The 22,150-nt window shown below is 40.1% G+C and overlaps 1 protein-coding gene across 1 annotated transcript in view; it reads right to left on the reverse strand.

Annotated features, from left to right (window-relative positions):
* Positions 1-21,564, reverse strand: part of tbx4 (T-box transcription factor 4) — a 30,510-nt gene extending 8,946 nt beyond the window's left edge. The window contains exons 1-5 of the mRNA XM_085479041.1: positions 21,364-21,564; positions 18,377-18,522; positions 18,123-18,217; positions 8,155-8,274; positions 6,599-6,746 (exon numbers count right to left, since the gene is read on the reverse strand). Of these exons, the coding sequence (XP_085335167.1) occupies positions 6,599-6,746; positions 8,155-8,274; positions 18,123-18,217; positions 18,377-18,520 (507 nt within the window). The 5' untranslated portion in view covers positions 18,521-18,522; positions 21,364-21,564. The remainder of the gene's footprint in view (positions 1-6,598; positions 6,747-8,154; positions 8,275-18,122; positions 18,218-18,376; positions 18,523-21,363) is intronic.
* Between the last annotated feature and the right edge of the window lie 586 nt (positions 21,565-22,150).

Here is a 22,150-nt window from a genome sequence, read left to right on the forward strand (position 1 = left end):
TCAGAAAAAGTTATTATGTGACTTGTTTTTGAGCAATGGAAAATAATAAAATTGATAATAGATATCATTTATGATTAACCACATTTTTTAAGTTCAGTGAAGTTTAGTTTCACTGGCCACAATCAGGCTCGATTACTGCCAGACCTGTTAAACCAGTAGATAGACGAGTCTGACAAAGCGAAGGAGGCTTGTGCCTCAATCTAAGGGAACAGCTGAGAAGACAAGGTCACTGACATCTGTCAGCCTGAACAGAGTCACAGAGTCATTTCCAAGGCTTTGGGATTCCAGCAAATCACAGTGAGAATCATTTCTCCACACATGGAGAAAACTGGAAGTGCTGGTGAACCTTCCCATGAGTGGCTGGCCTGCCATGGGCACATCTAAAGAACTGCAAGCCTCACTTGCCTCAGTTATGGTCAGAGTTTATGATTCAACAGTAAGAAAGAGACTGGACAGAAAGGGTGTCCATGGTAGAGTTCAAAGGAGAAAACCACTGCTGACCAAAAAGAACATCAAAGCTCATCTCACATCTGCCAAAAAACATCTTGATGATCCCCGAAAATATTCTGTGGACTTAAATCCATTTGAGATACTTTGGTATAATCTTAAACACACTGTTCATGCTTGAAACGCTACAAGTGTAGTTGAATTAAAACAATTCTGCAAAGCAGAACCACACATTCATCTGAAAGACTCATTGCAGTTCTTGCTGCCAAGGGTGGCACAACCAGTTATTAGGTTTTTCAAAATGGGCCAGGAAGGTTTGACTAACTCGTTTCCCTTTATACATTAAATCATCACAACTGCATTTTGTATTTGCTCAGCTCCCCCTATTAAAAAACGTTTGATGATTTGAAACATTTAAATGTGACAAATATGCAAAAAAGTAAGAAATCGAGCAGGGGAAAATACTTTATCACTGCACTGGAAGATTACCAATAATCTTAGTGTTATGGTAAATGAACTGGAATGTATGCAGCGCCTTTCTAATCAAGTTAATCTAGTTTTAACAACAGGTAGAACTTATCTCACAGCATGAACACTGACACCAAATAATCATAATTACTGTTTTTGCTGCAGATGGTCTCCGTGCCACTGACACTGTGTGTCTGTGTGTGTGTGGGGGGGTGCTGTGTTCACTAAAAAATATGAAATCATTTTGAATTAGACGGCTGGAAAAGTAAGTGCTGTAGGGACATTTTGCAAATAAACAGTTTACCTGTGACACGACTGGCTATAAAAATGGGAAGCAGTTCGTCGCCATCTCCAAAAAACGTCAAATTGTGGAACAATTTTGTAACAATTTCTGTTTTTAGCGTAAGATATAGTTCCATTCAGACACTGTCCTTTTCAGAAGAGGCTTTGCATATTTCAGCAAGACAATTCTAAACTGCATACTCCATCTATTACAACAGAAATAGATGAAAACAATTGGATCAACCCAAAATGAAAAATATCACAGAGGAAATCAGAGACTGTTGAGCAGTCACAATCCTCTCTCCTCTTTTCCCAGATGATTTTTTGGACTCTTGTTCAGAGGTTATGCTACACAGTTGTAAATATTGCCCTGTTACTTGCATTAAAATGACCTTATTTCTTTCTTAAAATGGTAATTTTTTTCATTTTGGACATTTATTATGTTTTTGTGCAAATCAATGCAACTCTCACTTATGTCTTCCTGTAAATATGAAACAATGAATTCCAGACTGTGTGATGTCAGTGTGTAGCAGTTTTAAAACAGACCTTTTTAAAATGTTAACAACCTTTCTGGCTGAATGCCCTGCAGGCCAACGTCTCCCATGTGCACACTATGCTCGTTAAAGTACCAAACATTTCCCTCTGAATCTCATCTTAAACTGAACCCTTTAGTTGTAACATGATTAACGCGTTGAGTGAGATCTTGATGTTTCATTTCCATCACAGGTGAGTGTTGCTATGTGCCAGTATATAGCAGGTGGCATGTGTGTAGTGTTTACATTGTTAGGTATCTGCAGGTCAGCTCAATAGCATCACTCTTCTCCCAGTGCTGTGCCCAGTGAAGCGTTAGCAACAGTAGGGCAGGGTCAGCGCTAGTCCAGCTCTGTCAGGGCTGATAATCGTCAAGCTATGCACCTCGACTCCCTCCTTCTTTTGCCAGACACTCTCCTGAGGAGTCTTCACCTCCAGGGAACTCCCAAAGAGAATCAAGGTTGAAGAGGGCATGGGGAGCTAGGCACAGGTTCAACAGTGACCAGCCCCTCGCTCACTTGCTTCTGTTGCTGAGGCAGGGTGGAGACAGAGATAAAGCTATTGGCTGGTTCAATGGAGGCTCTCTGTTGACCTTTGTCTGCTCTGCTGTCTGGCTGCTGTTTGGGGGTGATACTGGAGACTCTTGGGTGACTGAAAGCACCGATCAGGGAAGCCCTCTTAGATCAGTGAAGAGTTAAAGAAATTGCTTTCATCTCAGCTGATTAAAAATGGGGATTACTGACTTTGATTGAGATGAGTCCTGAAAAGGCAGTGAGTTATTTTCTGTAGTAAAGTAAATGATTTCATTGGCCATATTACAGCCAGTGAAATCATTTTAAAATGTTTCTTTCCATTATTACAACAATGGGTCGGATGGTGTTTGGTGAGATCTGGATTCCTACGAAACTCAGAGTTAACCCTTAAATATATCATTTACTATTATTGTTAACACATCTATATATTTTTAAATGAACTGTTGAAAAGCACTTGGGCTAGTTATAGATGCACCACAGTTTTGTTGTTGTTGAGGTTTTAAAGGTGCATAAGTGACAGATTAATGTCTGTACACATAACACAATGATAAACGGACTTGTCCTTTTATAATACTTTCCTACACATATACATATTTTTCTTCATGAGTGTTTTCTATCCAACATTTACACACGTTCATACTCTGATGGATACACTGAAGAGCAACTTATTCATTTCTTAAAAGCATCTTTTGGCTAACAGCAGCTAATCCTGAGTAGCTAGCGTCTGTTTGCTGGCAAGAACGAGCAGATAGTTTCTTCTGGTGATGTAGAACAGGTTGCATTGCCAAAAGCGAATAGCAGTTGAATTAACGTCTGTAACTGACTGTGATGTCACCAAGTATTTAGTTTTTTAGGCATGAATTACAAAAAGAGAAGCTGTGACCTGTGTTGACACCTGACTCGTGATGAATTATAACTGGTTAAAGCACTTTGACTGAATCAGAAGCAAAGTGGGGCCAGAGCCACTGAGTTAGCAGCTTTTTCCTTTGTGCTATTTTTATTTTAAGTTAAGGAATATTTCCGTTTTACCTTAAATGCTTCTCTGTGCACACATGCTCCTGCAAAAGGTGGAAGATGTACAAAATCAAGCCCATCCCTGTTTTAAAAACATTCTAGGACCTCTTTAGCCTTTTCCACAGGTCACTGGAGCACAGGTGCTACATCTTCAGTGTGATACCTTATTTCTAAACTCTGGTTCCAGCCCTGGATAAAACACAACATAAAATATTGAGAATATCAAACATTTAGATGCTGTTTTTGACCACTAAATAGACTCTAATTACATTATTATATTATCTCATGAATTTCCAATGTGAGAATTTTTCTATCACAATTCATTTACTACTACTAAACTTATTGATGCCACACTAAACAGCCTATGAACAGTGAGAGCTATGGTCAAAAGTATTATTTTCACATTATACAAAGAGCATAATCAGGAGTTCTGTCGCTCTACTTCAAGAGGCACTGTTTCACTGCACACCTCCTGGTCTGCGCGTCATTTGGGCCCTGCCTGGCCTCTAACTTGCTGTCCTCATTACTCGCCCTTATCACTAGCAAGGCACTCAACTCAATCTGACAGCAGGCCCCGCCACTGATCTGAGAGGTTATGAACCTAATGAGCCCGCCCATTGATGGGATGGCTTCAGACAAGCTATCCCAGGATCCCCCTGGGGAGTGCTGCCACAGTCACACTCTTCACCTCCCTCTGCAGTTCTCTCTCTTACACACTTCATCTCTTCATTCCATCTTTCCATCATGAATCAGCCTGTGAAAAACAGCACGATGATATTGCTGCTCACATATCTATCAGTCCGATATTCAGTTCAATTCAGCTTTATTTACACAGCGCCAAATCACAACAACAGTCGCCTCAAGGTGCTTTATACTGTAAGGCAGACCCTACAATAATACATACAGAGAAAACCCCAACAATTATATGGCCCCTATGAGCAAGGACTTTGGCGACAGTGGGAAGGAAGAACTCCCTTTTAACAGGAAGAAACCTCAGCATAAACACAAACATTTTCTAAACATAACCAGGTTTTGGTGCATAAATCTCACCGAGATCTGGGCTTGACATCAGCCCACGTTCGTTAAAATCCAGCTTTCAGCTGCTTATCCAGGTCCAGGTTGCCATTGTTGGAATTTAAGCAATGATGCTCAGGCCTCCCTCTCCCATCCACCTCCCCAACAGCTCTTCTGGCAGGGCACCAAGGTGCTCATTGGCTCAGTGATATTATCTCTCCAGAGTGCCCTGGGCCTAACCCTGGACTTCCTCCCATATCAACAATCCTGAAACACCCAGGAGCCATACAGGATGTTGACCCCGTTTGACATGGAGGAATATTAGCAACAGAACCACATCATCAGCAAAATACAGAGAGGGGATTCTGAGACCACTTAAACTGACACGCCATAGTTGCACCTATAGTTTATAATAGCTATCCAAATAATGTTTACAGATACATTAAATAGAGGTAGAATGAATAATGAGAGGCAGAGCCTTCAGTTTTCAGGCCCCTCTTCTGTGGAACCAGCTTCCAGCTTGGATTCGGGAAACAGACACTATCTCTACTTTTAAGATTAGGCTTCAAACTTTCCTTTTTGCTGAAGCATATAGTTAGGGCTGGACCAGGTGACCCTGAATCCTCCCTTAGTTATGCTGCAATAGGTGTAGGCTGCCGGAGGCTTCACATGGCGCACTGCGCGTTTGTCCTTCTCGCACCTCTTTTCACTCACCATATATTTATACACGAGTACTTCCACAGTGTGTCTTTTGTCGCGGCAGATGGCCCCGCCCCTCCCTGAGCCTGGTTCTGCCGGAGGTTTCTTCCTGTTAAAAGGGAGTTTTTCCTTCCCACTTTCACCAAAGTGCTTGCCCATCGGGGGTTGTTTGACTGTTGGGGATTTACTTTGAATTATAAAGCCTCTTGAGGCAGCTGTTGTTGTGGTTTAGCACTAGGGATGCACCGATACTGATACTGGTATCGGGTATCGGTGCATCCCTATTTAGCACTATATAAATATAGCTGAATTTAATTAATAGAATAGAATAGAATAGAATTCAACTTTATTGTCATTGCACATGCACAGGTACAGGGCAACGAAATGCAGTTTGCATCCATCCAGAAGTGCTTTAGTGATATAGATATATTACAATATATATTAGCAATAATATAGATATGTGAGTATATTACAGAAATGGGTCTATTATGGTATGTTATAATGTACACGGTATGAAGTATGTTGTGAATATTCTATAACTATAAGTATGTACAGGCTGTAGTGATTAAATTAAATAGTACTCATTAATAATTTTTTAGTATAATCAGTTACAACTTTACAATAAAGTTCATAAATTTGTTTGGAAACAATTGTTTATTATCTTTTATCATTAGCATGTTTCATTATAACTTCATGTTTAGTTAACAGTAAAGCACTGTTGACTAAATTGTAACTGACAGTCAGTGATTTAAGCACAGTGGTCATTTTAAAGTATGAATCTTTCTCTCGTGTAGTGTGTTTCACCCTGTTGGCACCGACACTTTGGATTACTGAGCTGGCTCTGTGACTGGCTGTGAAATTGACACATCTGAAGCTGTGGCAGAGACGAGGCCATTGAACAAACAGGTAATGGAGCACCTGCTTTTACAGGATGATGATCTTTCGTACCACATGCAGTAACGCTCAGCAGTCGAACACATCTGTCTAGGAGAGAATCATCTCTTATGTTAACAGTTTAGTTCAACTCTGCACCGTCACAGACTTTATTGCACTGCACTGCTGGTTTCACTTCCTTTAATAAATCCTGTTGTTTTCTGGAGTTTTAAATATTTTATGTTCGTATTAATTTTGTTTTTATTACTTAAAAATTTGTTCAAATTCATACGTGTTTTAATGTATTGTATTTATTTGATCATTTTTAAAGATATGAAGATATATGCCTTTCTACTTATTTGACCTATTTTATAAATGCTGTAATGAAGGAGTTTCTCAACTTTGGGATAAATAAGTATATCTTAGCTTTTAGCTTAGCTTATATTCGGTTCTAGGGTTGCTATGTTAGCAAGCCTGTTTTTTATTTTTTGTAACTTATATTGGAAGTATTGAGCCATCCATCAATGTTATCTTATTCTTTTATCCATTTTTAACCTATTGTGAATATTAGTCACCAAGTGTTTTCTAAAGATGGATGGACACAGCATCTCATTCCAAACATGAGATTAACATTTAATTCACATCGCAGTGTTAGACAGCAAGCATCACAAAGCGCTACAGCCTCTAAAATCACTAAATGCTTATTTAAATAACTAACATCCTCCATAGCTACTCACATGCCCAAAAGGGTCCAGGTGGTTGTTTGTTAGCTTCAGCTTCTGAAATGACACCAGCTGCCGCATCCAGTGAGCTCCAGTGGCAGGGGAATCAGGGTGCACATAGAGCCTGCCTGGCATCGCCGGCTCAGCCTTCCCAGCCACCATCCTAAAAACAGATTACAAATGGAACAAAGTGCATAGTTGCTTTCAAGAGCCAGGGCTGTTTTTCAGGGACTATGCCAGGTTCTTTAAGTTTAACATTGGACATACAAGGCTCTCCACCCTCACAGCATTAAGTCCTTTATACTGAAAAGCAGTGATCCCTGCTAAAACTTCATTCCTAATTATACTGCTGCAAGGTGTTACTGAGAAACACCAGAACCCACCAACTGCATGCCGTGCCACAAGATCAGAAACAAATGGCTGTAAAACAACTCTGCTTGAAGGTCTGCTTGAATTCTTTTTTTAAGCTTTTCCTGGCAAAACTATTTTGTCTGTCCTCAGTATGAAGGCAGGGCAGCTATTTTGTTGTGCTAACGCATGGAGGACTATAATGTCATCAACTCCAGATACAAAATCAGCTGGAGCAACAGTCAAACTTGGGTAGTTTTTCTCTTTCTTTTTAAATGTTTTGTAATTGCCCCGCAGTAAGGAGGTGCTGCTGGCGAGGAGCCACAGTAACAGTTACCTGCTTAGGTCACTCTAAAGGTTCTGCTCTTTTAGAATATTTGAAACAAACCAGCAGCAGTTCCTCTTTACGTTTCTTCTTTTCTGGGTTAAATAAGGAATTAGAAGAATTGTAGTGGATGCATTTTTGTGAATGGACAGACTCCTGAGGAGTGCTTCTTCTGGAGGGGTACTATTTACGGGGGCGACCGTGGCTCAGGGGGTTGGGAATCGCATCTGTAACCGGAAGGTCGCCGGTTCGATCCCTGGGCTCTCTGTCCTGGTCGTTGTGTCCCTGGGCAAGACACTTTACCCTACTTGCCTACTGGTGTTGGCCAGAGGGGCCGATGGCGCGATATGGCAGCCTCGCTTCTGTCAGTCTGCCCCAGGGCAGCTGTGGCTACAACTGTAGCTTGCTTCCACCAGTGTATGAATGTGAGAGTGAATGAATAGTGGTATTGTAAAGCGCTTTGGGTGCCTTGAAAAGCGCTATATAAATCCAATCCATTATTATTATTATTATTTATATACAGATTATTACTCTGGTACTCCTCTGTTTAATGAAGAAAGCCAAGCTCAGATAATAGAATGTATTCCACATTATTTGTAAGTTTTTAAAAGGAAATGTAGTAGTATAATGATGACAGTAACAAAGTAGGGATATTAATCCCAAACACACACACACACACATACACACACGCACACACACACATACACGCACGCACACACACACACACACACACACACATACACACACACACACACACAGTGAGATGAACTGAGGCCGATCAAACGCTGCTCGTGAAGCGACATGGTTGTTTGCTAAGTAACTGTAATGTGATTACTTAACACACACATGCATATACACACTCACACACACACCTCTTCTTGTGTCCTTTAAAACTCACCACTTGTTGTCACAGAATTTGTAGCGGTGGTCGTCAGCTGGGACAACGTCAATAAGTAGGATGTATTTGGTTTTGGGATTCATCCCAGTCATTTTGACCTTGTAGCTAGGAAACATCCTCCTGTTGAAAAACACAAAGCAAAACTGTTGGACACACACTCTATGTTTCTGCAACAACATGAAATATTCCCAGAAAAGCTGATCTCAGCTACTGCCACACAAATTAGTTCTTAATTGGCCTCAATATGGACAGAGATGTCCACCCTCAGCTTTAAAATGAATGAGCTTAAGCCCTGTCTGCACAGTGCGGTAAACATATCACGTCTGTGATTAGGAGTTCTTTCAAAGGACACAAGTTTGGACGATTATGTTATCTGTACATGATGTCACACTCCAGAGAAGGCAACAAATTTCAGTGGTAGCGCTCTGCACTGGTTTTCTTCATAAGAAAGGATCTTGTAGGCCATTAAAAAAAATTTCAGCTTGTAGGAAGAGACCAGTATTGGCGCTGGTGCAGTTGAAGATCTGATTTGCTCCATGGCAGCAGGAGCTGGCAGAGCCAGGACCCACAGAGATCACAGGATTCGACAGACAGACAGAAAGTTGCCATCTTGGACATTTGAAATAAACCCTACCTGAATGTTACGTTAATGAAACCTTCCTGTCAGCAGAAAACTACATCAAACGCATTACAAATCCAGCATTTATTTAACAAACCTCTGCTTAAGATAGTCCTGTCTGTGAAAGAAAAAGAAAAATCTCACATTTCTTGGCCTGGTAACAATTTGTGAGATGTCACTGAAAGCATGGGAACATGCTTGATCTTTTAAATGTCTCAAATATGTTAATATAGCAGCCAAGGCTATAAAGCACATGAGGGGAGCTACCTTTTGTGACCTCTTCTGGGAAACCAAAAACTTTTTCATCCCATCTGTGCCAAAGGAAATTTTGCAAAAACCTCTGCAGTCTCTTATAAAGCCTTAAGTGGTTTTTAATGGCACCCCGGATTGGACAGAAGATTAGACAGCTGGCTTGTCACTGGCAATGGTCAAAAAGGCCTGGAGTTTATCTGCTGGTGTTGCCCATGGTGACATAGTCAAACACTGTAATGGACAACCTCACGTGTTGTTCTGGGAGGACTGCAAGGCATCAAAACCCCTGTCTGCGTACTGGCTGCTCCAAATGGTGCAAATGCCCATCTTCAAAAGTTCATAGTGCTGATCGTGTTACTGTAAATACTCCATCAAGTAAGATGAAGGGGGCGGCGGGGGATTGAGAGCAGGTAATTTAAATCTCTTTCCCAGGCTTCAAATCCAATCAGTAGGAGGGATCAGTCCTGCTATCATCTTCACTGAAAGACGGGTTAATCTTAGAAGAACATTCAAAACAGACCTCTGCTCATCTCTGACTCCGCTCGCAACACACAGTCGGAGCAGTTGGAGGCCTGTGTCAACACATGTGGCCCTCGGATTTGTATAATATGACCATAACTATCTCACGGCTCACTCTGCTGGGGGATCTTTATCCAATCTTGAGCAAGTAAATGTAATGAATAGCTGAGTGACATCACACTCTGTGTTTACATTGGTTCCCTACAAGCATCGCTTTCACTATGCAATTGTGTCCTGTGAGCAGGTACTAAATTATCCAGGAAAATTAGGCTCAACTGAATAACCAAATAATAATTCCCCACATAAGAAGCGAGCTGCCGGTAGCTTTCCCCCAGGGAGCTGACATGACATCTAGTGGGAGAACCAGATTCACTGGAAGGAAAAGAGAGAACAATGAATATAAAACCATTGTTTGGCAAGGTATGTATATGTTCACCTCTTTAATGAGTTTCCTCATTGTTCAGATTGTTCAGAGTTGAGCTTTAGGGTTGTATATATACATAAATATATTACCTGGGGGCACTGGGACTTGAATATTTAATAACCTACTTCACTTAAAGGACATATGGATTTGTAGTTGAGAAATAAAAAAAAAATACATTTTTAATAAGAATTAAAAATGTGAATAATTACAGAATAAATTAACAGCAGTATGTGGTTAAAAACATATAGCAGTAAAAAGTGGCAGACTTAAATGAACTGGGAAGTTTGTATATATGTGAAATCAGCAAAATCACAATCAACGAGTGAAAGATCGCAAATTCAATTTACTAGCTAGGGTGGGAACCCAACAGCAACACTAATGCTAATCGCACTAATATAAATATTAAACAGAAATAGGTGGTTACCCAATGGCTGTTTTCATGGAAAGGAGACACAAATGACACTGTAAATATTTTTAATTAATAAATGCCTGTTTTGGTGGAAAGAAAGTAGATAATATTTTTTTAACAAGTCACTTCAAAGTATTTTAGGGGATGTTGTAATTATTTGATATTATTAAGGGAGCAGTCTGTATTATAAAATATCTTTACCTCCTAAATAGTACAAGTTGTTTGTCCTTTCCTTTAAAATTGTTTACTCCCTTGTTCTACTGTAGCAACATCATTAAGTACCATTAGGGAACTACTTTAGATAATTAAGTCCTATTTTCATTAAAGTGTGGACAGTACATATTGTGATATAGGTTATTGACTTATTATAAAGTGCGACCAAAATATCTGTGTTTGCTGCTGGTGTACAAGTAACGTATGGCAAGATGAGGTGATTCATTATACCGTACTTACTGCAGTATCAGTATTTTGTCCCACCCCTATTTTAAGTCTAATGTATTAAAATGCTGAATTAAATCGACCCAGGATAACTGCTTTTCAAAGACAACATGAAGGGATACGTATACATTCAGCAGCGTGACTAAGTGAGTGAACTTAAGGGGGGGCATGAGAAATGGAAGTCAGTGAGTGTGTGTATGATATCAGTGTCAGGGTGTGTGTGTTTCTATGTCCAGCCAGCTGTTTCTCTTAACAATCCCACGTTTAGGCCCTCCAATGATCCATTCCTTCTCTGGGAATCTGCAGTACTACAGCGAGATCAAAAGAAGTGTTGAGGGTAAGGGGGGGTGGGATGAGGATGATGAAGCGCTACAGCCTAGTAGACTAAGGCCTGTTGTGGGCGCCGGGTTCATCTTATCAAACTGCTCCTACTCACTTGACGGGCTGTGTACAAAGAGGCAGAGTGAGGCAAGAGCTGCGGTGGGTGCTTTGAAGAAGGAGGATTACACCTGGACAATGACACTCAAAATAACAAGTCTTCTAGATTCAGCTAGGACTGAGCTAGTTTCATCTCGGAGTGTTTGGGAAATATGGGATCCTTATGGTTCATCTGCATCTGTCCTGACTCCCCTCTCATCTCTGCACTGCAATATATATATATATATATATATATATATATATATATATATATATATATATATATATATGTGTGTGTGTGTATATATATATATATATATATATATATATATATATATATATATATATATATATATATATATATATATATATGACAAAACTGGAGAAATTAAAAGTGTCCATAGTTTAAATACACATAACACTCACATTTTATTGTGAATGTTTTTTTCTTCATAATTCTGCATATTTATGGAGCCATATGATCTTTATTGGTTCTATTCCCATTTTAAAGGCTTTATTTGTGATTTAGGTCAGTTTAATTAAAACTGTCAGTTGTTATTGATTCCTGATTTTCACCAGTTCTTAATAAAGTCTAAAAATGATCTTAAGAAAACAAACAAATACAATAACAACAACAAAAACGTCTAATTTGAAGTCACAAGCAGACTCTCCTGGTTAGAGGGAGTACACAGGTAGAAGCTAAAAGGTTCCAAAGTCTGTCTTTTGCTCTGTTGTTCCAACTCAATCACAACTGAACCGATGATGTAATCTGAATGATGCCATAGCCTGTATAAAGTGCACCCTTAACTGTATTTACTGGCAGTTCTTTTGAAGTGACCATTCAAACATAAAAAAGGAGAACTATTTTATTTTATGCATGACAAATGATAGCAGAATACCAGAAAACAGACCTGCCAGAATACTTGAAATCACCTCTGTGCTGGTCCAAATGTCTCTTTGACCACATTTTTAAACATGTTAAAAACAGTACTATATGACTGTGGTCGTTAATAAAGTTTTATGCCTGAAAAACCTGTGCATATGTTTACATTCATTCAACTTGATTCACGATTGGCTTTCCTTAAACTTTACATTTAGTTGGGTTAGGATATTAGCCAACGACAACTAGAAGTTGAGTAACGCCAATTTTTACTGAGGAATGCCAACGTTATGTTATTTGGCGACTACAACACCTCCAACAGATATATGGATATTACTTTTATTTTTATTCTACAAAAGAACAAGAGTTCAAACTGCATCCAGGGCAAAAATCACATTATGCTGCTAACAGAAGTTCTGCTCTTTGCTAGCACCTGCACAGATAGCACAGGTAGCATGCTAACACTAAGCTAGCCGAGAACCCAGAGCTGAGTGTATGCAGACCACGGCTCAGCAGCCAGAGCCTGAACTTCAACCAGTAACAAAAGTGGTAATGAGTAGTTCAGCTTAAAGCCTCCCTTTGTACTGGTTCATGTGTCTGAAGTAATAACAGTGGCGATCACTTTGAATTCTCTGTGGGCTGCTTTTCATTTTAGCTGTGTGTCGTCTCTTCATACGGATCAACTAAAAGAAAGATTGGACGTTGCCTTCATTAGGACAGGGACTTGTGTTGGTGTGTGCAACTGTCAGAGGTGGGTAGTAACTAATTAGCAGAGTTGGGCAAGTTTCATTTTGAAAAGTAATTAATTATAGTTACTAATTACTTCTTCAGAAAAGTAACTGAGTTAGTAACTGAGTTACAAGATACTAAAAGTAATTAATTACTTGAAAAGTAACTATTGCGTTACTTTAAAAAAAAGTGTTTAACCCTCTGGGGTCCAGGTCATAATTGGCCATTTTTAACTACTTCTGATGTTTCCTCCACATTTCACCTTTACAAACTATTTACTTTGTCTTGTTTGGTATCATTGTTTTCAGCACAACCTCACGTGTCTGAATTTACAGTTATGTTTTCATTTTGACAAACTGTATTAACACAACTGATCTAAAATCAGACAAAAAACATAAAATCCGAGTAGAAAAAGTTATATTTTTACTGTAACAACCACAGACATGTTTATTGAACCATATTTCATAACTTTAGATGCAAATATAAATTGTCAATTTGAAAATCATATGGACAAGTTTTGCAAACAAAGTTATTTGCAGCCATTTACCTTTGACCGTTTTTTTTTTTAAATAACCATTTCAAACTGTTTGCGGAACAATCAGCTGTTCTTCAATAAGATGTCACAAATTATTTGTGCCACTCCAAAAAATAATTTCTGTCCACTATAAAGGAAACATCACAGCCTGATACCTGCAGGTCTGACAGCAGCAGGTGTATCACTGCTGTTTCTACCTGGAGACAGCAGTCGCCTCATTGTTCTGACACACAACACAAAACTATCCACAACACTACACACTAACTACACAAGACAACACATTAATTACACACTCCAAACATGCTAAATGTTACAAATTTCTCACATCTCAAAACTCGCTCTCTCTCTCTCTCTTTTTCTGCTCTCTCTCTCTCTCTCTCTCTCTCTCTCTCTCTCTCTCCGTCACCCCTAAAACTTCCCCCTCTTCCTAAACAACCAAATGTCATGTTGTCATATCATTTTTTGATTGGTCGACATGGTGCATTTTTCCACCAACACGAAAGGGCTGTTTTTTGTTTGTTTTGGGGGTTATAAGCAGTAGCGGTTTTTGATACGGGCGACACGGGCGGTTGCCCGGGGCGGCATCGTGGTGGGGGGCGGATTCACGGGCATCGGCAAAAATAAATAAATAAATAAATTGCTCGTACTCATGCTGCCAGCCAGCGCATATTGGGAGCGCATAGGCACCGATCGGTTTTCTATCGCCCATTTGCTGGGAGTAAGGGCGCCCTCCGTTCGCGAGGTGCGCCTGCTGCTTGCGGCACAGGGAGGAGAGGGCGGGGCGGCGGGGGATTCTCTGGCTGGCTGGAGCAGCGTCTAATAACCAACTTGCAAAATAAAACAATTTAAAAAAAAACCCAACAAACACAAAAACACCAGACATCATGATACAGACTTATAATTTGCACCGATGTTTTTTCGAAATTCTGTACGTGAAAAGTGAGCGCGAGAGCCCTCGGTGCGCCTGCGCGCTGCTGAAGTCAAAGTAAACTTTATTGTCATCTCCGCTACTTACAGCCCAGCATATAGAGAGACGAGACGACGAGGCTCCAGCTACAGCAGTGCAAGTAAACAAAAAACAAATATAAGAAGAGTAAGAAAATAAATATACACTTTAGGACCAGGGGTAAAGGATCAATAACAATTTAAAATTTATAATTTGATGATTTAAAGTCTCACACACAACCCGTCGAAAGGGGAGGGGCCAGCTGCTTCCAGATAGAGCACATTTCATTCATAATGTTGTAAATCCAAGCCCATTATGGATTCATGATTTGAATCCTGGGTTGTGTGAAATCCCAGAAATACACCTTAGACAAAGTGAATCTTGAACTAAGGTGTAGGTGTGTTAGATCATGTTGTGGTGATCCTCGGGTTGGGGGATGATTGTTCATACTGGAGTGCAAAATTCAAACCAGTGGAAGATGGACAAGAAAAGTTCAAAGCCATCAGGTGCTCAGTTTAGAAAAAAAGAGAAAAAACAAGCAGAAACGAGCAAAAGATGCAGGTAAGCAGATGTGTGATTGGATAATAGCAGCTCATCCTGAAACTATCAGAATCAGAAAACTTTATTAATCTCTAAGGAAATTATGTGCGTTACAGTTGCTCCAAGAAGAAATGGTAAAAATAGCAACAGTAACAGACTAAACTCCAAACAATACATTATGTTACAGATTTTAATATTAATTAGTCATTGTCAGTTGTTGATCTGTCCTGTTCTCATTGTATGAGGAATAATGATGGCTGTTTGGTAGCTGTTTGCATACAGTGCACACTCTCTCTCTCTTCATGTGTGTGTGTGTTTCTCTGGTGAAATTCAGTATAGTGTTCGCCCGGGGCGCCAAACAGGCTAGGACCGCCACTGGTCATAAGCAGAGAGTGCTTGCTAGAGCTGTCCTTAGACAGTAAAAACGCCGAGTATATCTTGTTTATCATGACTCTGGTTTTACGTGGCCTATCAACACAATTTAAAAACTGGCACCTTGTTGCTTTGTCTTTAAGTGGTCATGTGATTGGCTTACCACGACTACTTTACTCTTCCTCAGTCGAACAGCAGCACTCATGCCATTGTTTTGCCCCTGAGCTCCAGGTGTTGTGCTAGAAAGTGATTACCGTCCGCGGGAGCGCGCAGCTGCTTAAAGCTGTAGTCCAGATTACTTACAGCTACTTCCTGCAACTGATATAAGATGCGTTAAGCTGACCACGGCTTCAACCGTCTGTTTGTTGAAAAATAGTAACGCGACCACATCGTATTTTCTTGTTAGTAACTGTAACGGCGTTGTAACGATAGAAATAGTAATTAGTTAGATTACTCGTTACTGAAAAAAGTAATGCCGTTAGTAACGCCGTTACTTGTAGCACCGTTATTCCCATCACTGATAATTACATTTACTCAGTTACATTTACTTGAATAATATTATGTATGTATGTATGTATGTAAGTATCTCTACTCGAGAAAAAATTCTGGCTACAGTACTCAGTGTGAGTAACTTCAGTGAATGAGTAATAAACACGTTTCATTCAAAAATCCATGAGACAGACACTGCAAGTACTTTGCCCTATTCTGACATATATTTATATTACCTTCTCTAAATATTAGTTTAATAATGATTTGGAAAAATGTTTCTTCTGCTTAGATTCATTATTTTGTAATCATGTTTTTTTATATGTCGTTTATTTTCAAATACCAAAATTTGCGACTGCAGTCTAAGAGTCATGTGATTAACCAGTGAGACAGTATTTCAGGTCATTTTTTGTGCAGTGCACTAAATATGAACAAAATACACAAGAACAAACCTGCAGTTGGTATATAACTGCTGTCCAACCAATCAATCTGCACAGCTTTTGGATGGATTTCCGTTCAGTTTAGCTCTACAGAAATGCACGTCCCCGTGTGGCAGCCATCACATCACTCAGACTTTAATGACCTTAGTTTATCCAGTAGTTTGGTTTGCGACTAATTGCCTCCATAGCTCTTTCAGACTTGGATGAACTATTTATTTAGTGCAAATGAATATTAGAATTGTAACATTGCTTTCTAAGATGGTTGACTTTACTTGCTATGAATCATTTTTTTAGCGTCATCATTAGGAGCTTACAGCCATGCTAGCTTCTTTTTGAAGCTGCACTCACCCTGAAGAATAAGACAGACTGGTGTGTGAACCTCAGACGCATTCACGATGATGCATTCTTTCCTTACAACATAATTCCAAGAATTAATCTCTGTATATTTGTTGTGTGTTGTGTTGGGGACAATAAAGTTACCATTGACCTGTAACCTGCCTCTTTTCGTCTTTCATTTCTTTTCTTTTTATTTATCTACATGTATTTATGACCTCAATGAATGTAATAAATACGTCTGTTGAGAAATTTCTCCAAATTAGTGGGCAAATGCTCACTGCTGTGACTCTCTGTGATACACTTTGAGATAATAAAAAATTAGAAAGATAAAGCAGGGATTGTGTCTGCAGTAATGCCTGGTTCCCACTCTTGGGTGCTTTTTATTGTCTGTTCAAACGACACATTAAATACAATGTTCTACTGCCAAATGCTTTTTGCTGCAGTATGATTAAAATACCTTCTACTGTGATGAGACAGTGAGCACTACATGCACTGCTCATGACGTGCTTAAATAATTCAGTCTGGTGTCGATATCATTTTCATTTTCAGATCTGTTGCTTGTCAGCGATGAAGCCAATTTTCAGCGCGCCCGCTGCAGACTGACTGCAGGTAAACTCCGATAGGTCTTCCAGCACAGCTGCACAGCTACACGACTGTACAACTCTTCAAAGGGCTTTAAGGATTCAGAGCCTACTTTATCAGCTGGACAAGGAAAAGCCCATCTCCTACGGTTATACAGCATTAAGGAAAAAATGTGGTGACCTTTTACATTTTTCGCTGAGGAAAAAAACATCCCGTGAGGAATGAGAGGCGGAGGTCAGTTTGAGAGTGTATTCATTCTCTGGTTAATGTCCAACAGCCTCACTATCTAATCCTCAGGTCGCATTAAATCCAACCAGCCGAGCAGTCATTTGTGTTTTCAATTATGCAGTCGCCGCGGCAGGAACTTTCTGTCTCTTCCTGAAAGACAAAATCATAACTGCCGTACGTTACTACGAGCTGTCTAAACAGATGATCCCAGAAAGATGTGATACTCATCTTGCATAATGAATCCATCACTAGAAAATCACTTTGCCTGCAATTTTCCAGAAAGCTATGCATGTTTTCACTCTGAAGACTATCGCTACGTTTCAATGTTCTATGAATAACAAGGAGCTCGACCGTTTCCAGGTTACTGTTGACGGGGAGATTCAAATCAGGTGAAAAACTTTTTCAGGTAATCTTTGTGTTTCATAAACTCCACCACAAATCCTGCAATGCAGTAATGCAGTACGTTAATGTAACAACAGCAGAAAATACATTTACTGTAGAGATTTAGGCAGATGTTTAATATGTCTTCTCTGACTCCACGTCTGAACAAACTGTTTATTCCAGTGCTTATACCTGACAGCAGACACTGGCTGGTTCACGTGTTCCAATATCCAAACAAAAATGCAGTAATACAAGGGACTGAAAAAACCATGAGAAATTGTACATTTTCTTAGATTACATTTTGAATGTAGCTCTTTTGAAGTATTTTTACACTAGAGTATTTACTCTTCTGTAAAATGGAAAAAATACTGCAAACATGAACTCAAACATTTCTTTTAATTTTTTTATGGTTCATCAGAAACATGCCTCACTCACCTCCCCGCTTTAGTAATGATCATCTCTGTACCGGCCTCGTGGAACTTCTTCCACAGCTCCCTCTCGTGAAGGACGACCTTAATGTTCTCAATGTTCTGAAGGAAGAGTCACAGTTACAATCAAAACTACTCAGACCATCCAAGAAAATGCAAAATAGTTGCATATAAACACCAAAGGGAGCAATTTATAAATCAGCCTAAAGCGTACTATTTCACAGTCCATCCAGAAGATGCAAGATTGCCCTCCGTGCGTACCTGGTCGGGCTCGGTGGAGCTGGGAACGGTGGGAGCTGTGGACAGGCCCAGTCGCGACTGGTCTGGAAGCAGATCCGTCTCCCCGCCGGTCTGGAGCCGGCTCACATGTTCGTCCGTCACAGTTGAAGCTTTCTCCTGAAGCATCGCTGCAGGATTAGAAGAATACCCAGCTGTCAGATTTATCAGTGAGCAGCAGTGAAAGCAGAGGGGAACTGCCACTGTGGGTCAGACCTGGCACAGGACATTTTCCAGATGTAATGTAGCCTCATGTCATATACAGTTATAAAGTATACTCCTATATATATTCTATTACTGTGAGACAGCATTGGCCTTAAATCAGTGGTGCCAAGAACTTTATTAAGCTATGGTCATTTTTTGCTATGTAATGATTAATGTGGATGCAAAACTTTATTTCAAAGTTTTTGTTTTTCATTAAATGTTTTAAACACTAGTTTTTATTAACTTAAAAAATGATCTGAAATAAAACAACTCTCCCTTTTATTCAACAACAATTCTATCTTTTTGCCACACCTTTGTGTGTTTTTTACACAAATGTAACAGATTGCACGTCAGTGTGAGTGCAGATCACATGTTGTGCGACTGTGAGCCTGCACAGCTGCGGGCCATCATCTTACATATTTAGGTTTTTGAATTTAAATGTGAATTTCTAAGATTTAATTGGAGTGTGTAAAACTTCCCCCTTCTCCAAAATAAAAACGTCCAGCTAAGCTTTTGTAGTATGAAGTCAGGTTTCCATTACAGACCGCACACTTTTTGCCAATGAAAGATTTTCTATTTGAATGACATTTTTAGACCCAATTGAAGCATTTTTGAAAAAGTGAATGCTATATATATGCAGCCTTTATTTTTGTAGTTGAAATCTTTGGTTTGGGCTGGGTGTGCAGGTACCACTGGCTGCTGTTGTTGATAAATTCTATGGAGGAAACCTGAGCCAAGTACTGGTTTAATACTGGGCATACAAACAGAGAGACAAAAATGTTGAAAATACAGTGATAATATTCAAGTGGCACAACAGAGGAATGAGGTTTCAATATTTCTCTTCTCTCCTCACACGCTGTTTGCTTTTAAGTCGATATCAACAATGCATCAGCACAATTTTCCGTTTGAAGTTCACGCCAGTAATGAGGCAAACATTTTTCTGTTAACTGAGGGTCACAAAACTCTCTGTGCTACTGAGCTACTCTGTACTGCTCCATTTCATCCATTAATCTAGAGAATGCCAGCACCTGAGGACCATCTCATGTGAACCTCGGCCCGTAGAGACTTAAACATGTTTAGCTCTGTGACAGCCAAGCTCAGACTTTATTAAAGATTTGTGCACGAGACTCCACAAAAGGGTCAAAGTCTCAGCAGTAAATTAGGCTGACACACTGTACAGTGAACATCGCTGCAGCTGAGAGTGCAGCTCTGAAAGGCTGAAATCTTCATTTCGATTTGAAACACAGAACTGTTAACAGAAAAAAAATCAAGTCAAAGTAATACATCGTTAACATGGGAGACTCGTCCTTGTCATTATTATTTTGTCCTCACATGTACAGAGTCACTGCGGCTGTTTCTGCTTCTGTTCCTGCCTCAAACCTCGATGCAGCTCTCTGTGTGCTTCGTACTGCAAGTTTACAACTATTACTTCTGCTCCAAATGCTTTTGTTTAACTCCACAAAGTTAGACAAAGTCTAACTACAGTTTAGTTTTCAGGTCATTTCTAATGGTTGGAAATGCTTCTGTACTTCTGTAAGGCAAAAGCTGCTCGGAGTATGCTAGTATGAAACCTGTTGCTGCGGTCTCCTAGCCTCAGGGCTGCACGCTGTGGACGTGAGCCTGTAAACATAGAGAAACCACTCTCTTAGCCATGAAACTGGAGAGGTGGCATCCAGTGTAAACGGACGGAGACCTTTGTGAAAGCTAATAAAGATAAGATCTGACGAAGAAACAGCTACAAGCTTTTTTTCTTTTCTCTTTTTTGTACAGTGTGAATCTAGGCCTTTCACTAGTTCTGTTTAACACACACATGTTTAACACATTTCAATCTGCCGCCATTTTGTGTCAACAGCTCTGAACCATGAAGGCCCGGCATCAGTGCTCAACACGTCCTTCTCAACAACAAACAACGTTAGCTGATGAGGACATAAAGAAAACACCTTCCACTGCTTCTAATCCGCTGACAGCATTTAAACCTCAATGCAAACAAACAAAAACTCCTCAAAATAAAATGAGCAAATACTGATGCATGGGAACAATAAAGCAATTGTCTGGCTTTTAATCTACGTCATTTTTTAGTGTAAAATGCAATGATCACAGCAGCTTGCATATTTATTTACATACATACATAAAGCTGGGCTTCCAGCCCTGTTCCCAATAATATTTTAAAACAATCAAAACACTGAACACAAAAAGCTTTCAAACCATCCTCCATTCAACACAAATATTATAAAATATATGAAGTGAACCATGCATTTTGAAATATTTTAAATAGCAGTATCATTAACTAATTACTTTTAAGCTGGTGTGTGAAAACTTCCAAGCACAGGCCAGTGTTTGTAAAGAAAATGTGAAAGTCAGCTTTCTTAATAATGTTAAAGTAATAATAATAATAATAATAATAATAATAATAATAATAATAATAATAATAATAATAATAACAGCCAGTCAAAAAAGTCAGCATGCACATGTTCTGAAATAAATAAATATCAATAAAAACAAGTAAATAAAGATAGAAATAAAAAGCTAGACTTGCTCATCCCAGCTCTCATTCAGTCTGGCTGTCTCTCTGTCTCTCTCTCTCTGACTGTCAGTTTCAGCGCTTCCTTGTCAGATTTCTCTGTGGACTGAGTACAGTGGGTTAATTACAGTGGGTTGATTCCCCCACAGAGTATCACACTCTGGATGACACAGCATTGCTCTCCCCTCTTGAAACAAACAGCACTATTTACAAGTCGGTCGGCAGCGCGGACGCTTCTCTACTGTACCTCACGCAGTCAGCTATCATCTGCTTAAATCCATCTCCGCGCACAGCAGCTCGGTCCTCGGCCTGCAAACAGCAGGGTTCCTCCCCTTCCCACCGCGGCTGCACGTGCTTTTAGAAGATAACTGCTCGTCTCGAGCGCTGTGCTGACGGCTGCAGCAGCGGCGGCTGTCCGCTGGGAAGTGCCGGTCGGTTCGGCTGCCTTAGTGCCTTTCAGCTTCTCTATCGACAAGCCGCGTTCTGCGCCTGTGCAGTGCGCACTTGGAGCTCTGAGGGGGGATCTCAGTGGGTTATTTTCTTGGAATCACACACACACACACACACACACACACACACACACACACACTGCAACAAGAGCTTTGCTACATTGCTACACGCAGTAGCTCAGTCCCCCTCGGTGTGTGAAAGCAGCAGGGAGAAAGTGATTCGTTGCCCACTGCTCCTCTCACCGGGTCAGCCTTACAGCTGTGGTGTAGAAACGGTGCCCTCCTCTGAGCCTTGGTATCTTGGTAGCATTCCCAACACCACCAGACTATAATGTGCATTATTATTATTATTGCGTTTTCATTTGAATGCATGTCTGGTAATTATCTGGTAATTGCTGTATCAACCCTCGTCATTGCCTCGGGTCACCAGGCCGGACTGAACATATGCTGACTAAAGCGAGGCTTTAATGTAAAACCAAGTACAACCAGTGAACAAGACAATATTCATAAAATATTGTAGAAGATAACCCCAGCCTTCACTCGCCTCCACGGGGCTTGGTGGTGACCCTGACTCCCCGTCCACGA

The sequence above is a fragment of the Copadichromis virginalis genome, linkage group LG14 (genome assembly GCF_057382275.1).
Source record: "Copadichromis virginalis isolate Kocher_CV1m ecotype Utaka linkage group LG14, C_Virginalis_male_GT1.1, whole genome shotgun sequence".
Lineage (NCBI taxonomy): Eukaryota > Metazoa > Chordata > Actinopteri > Cichliformes > Cichlidae > Copadichromis > Copadichromis virginalis.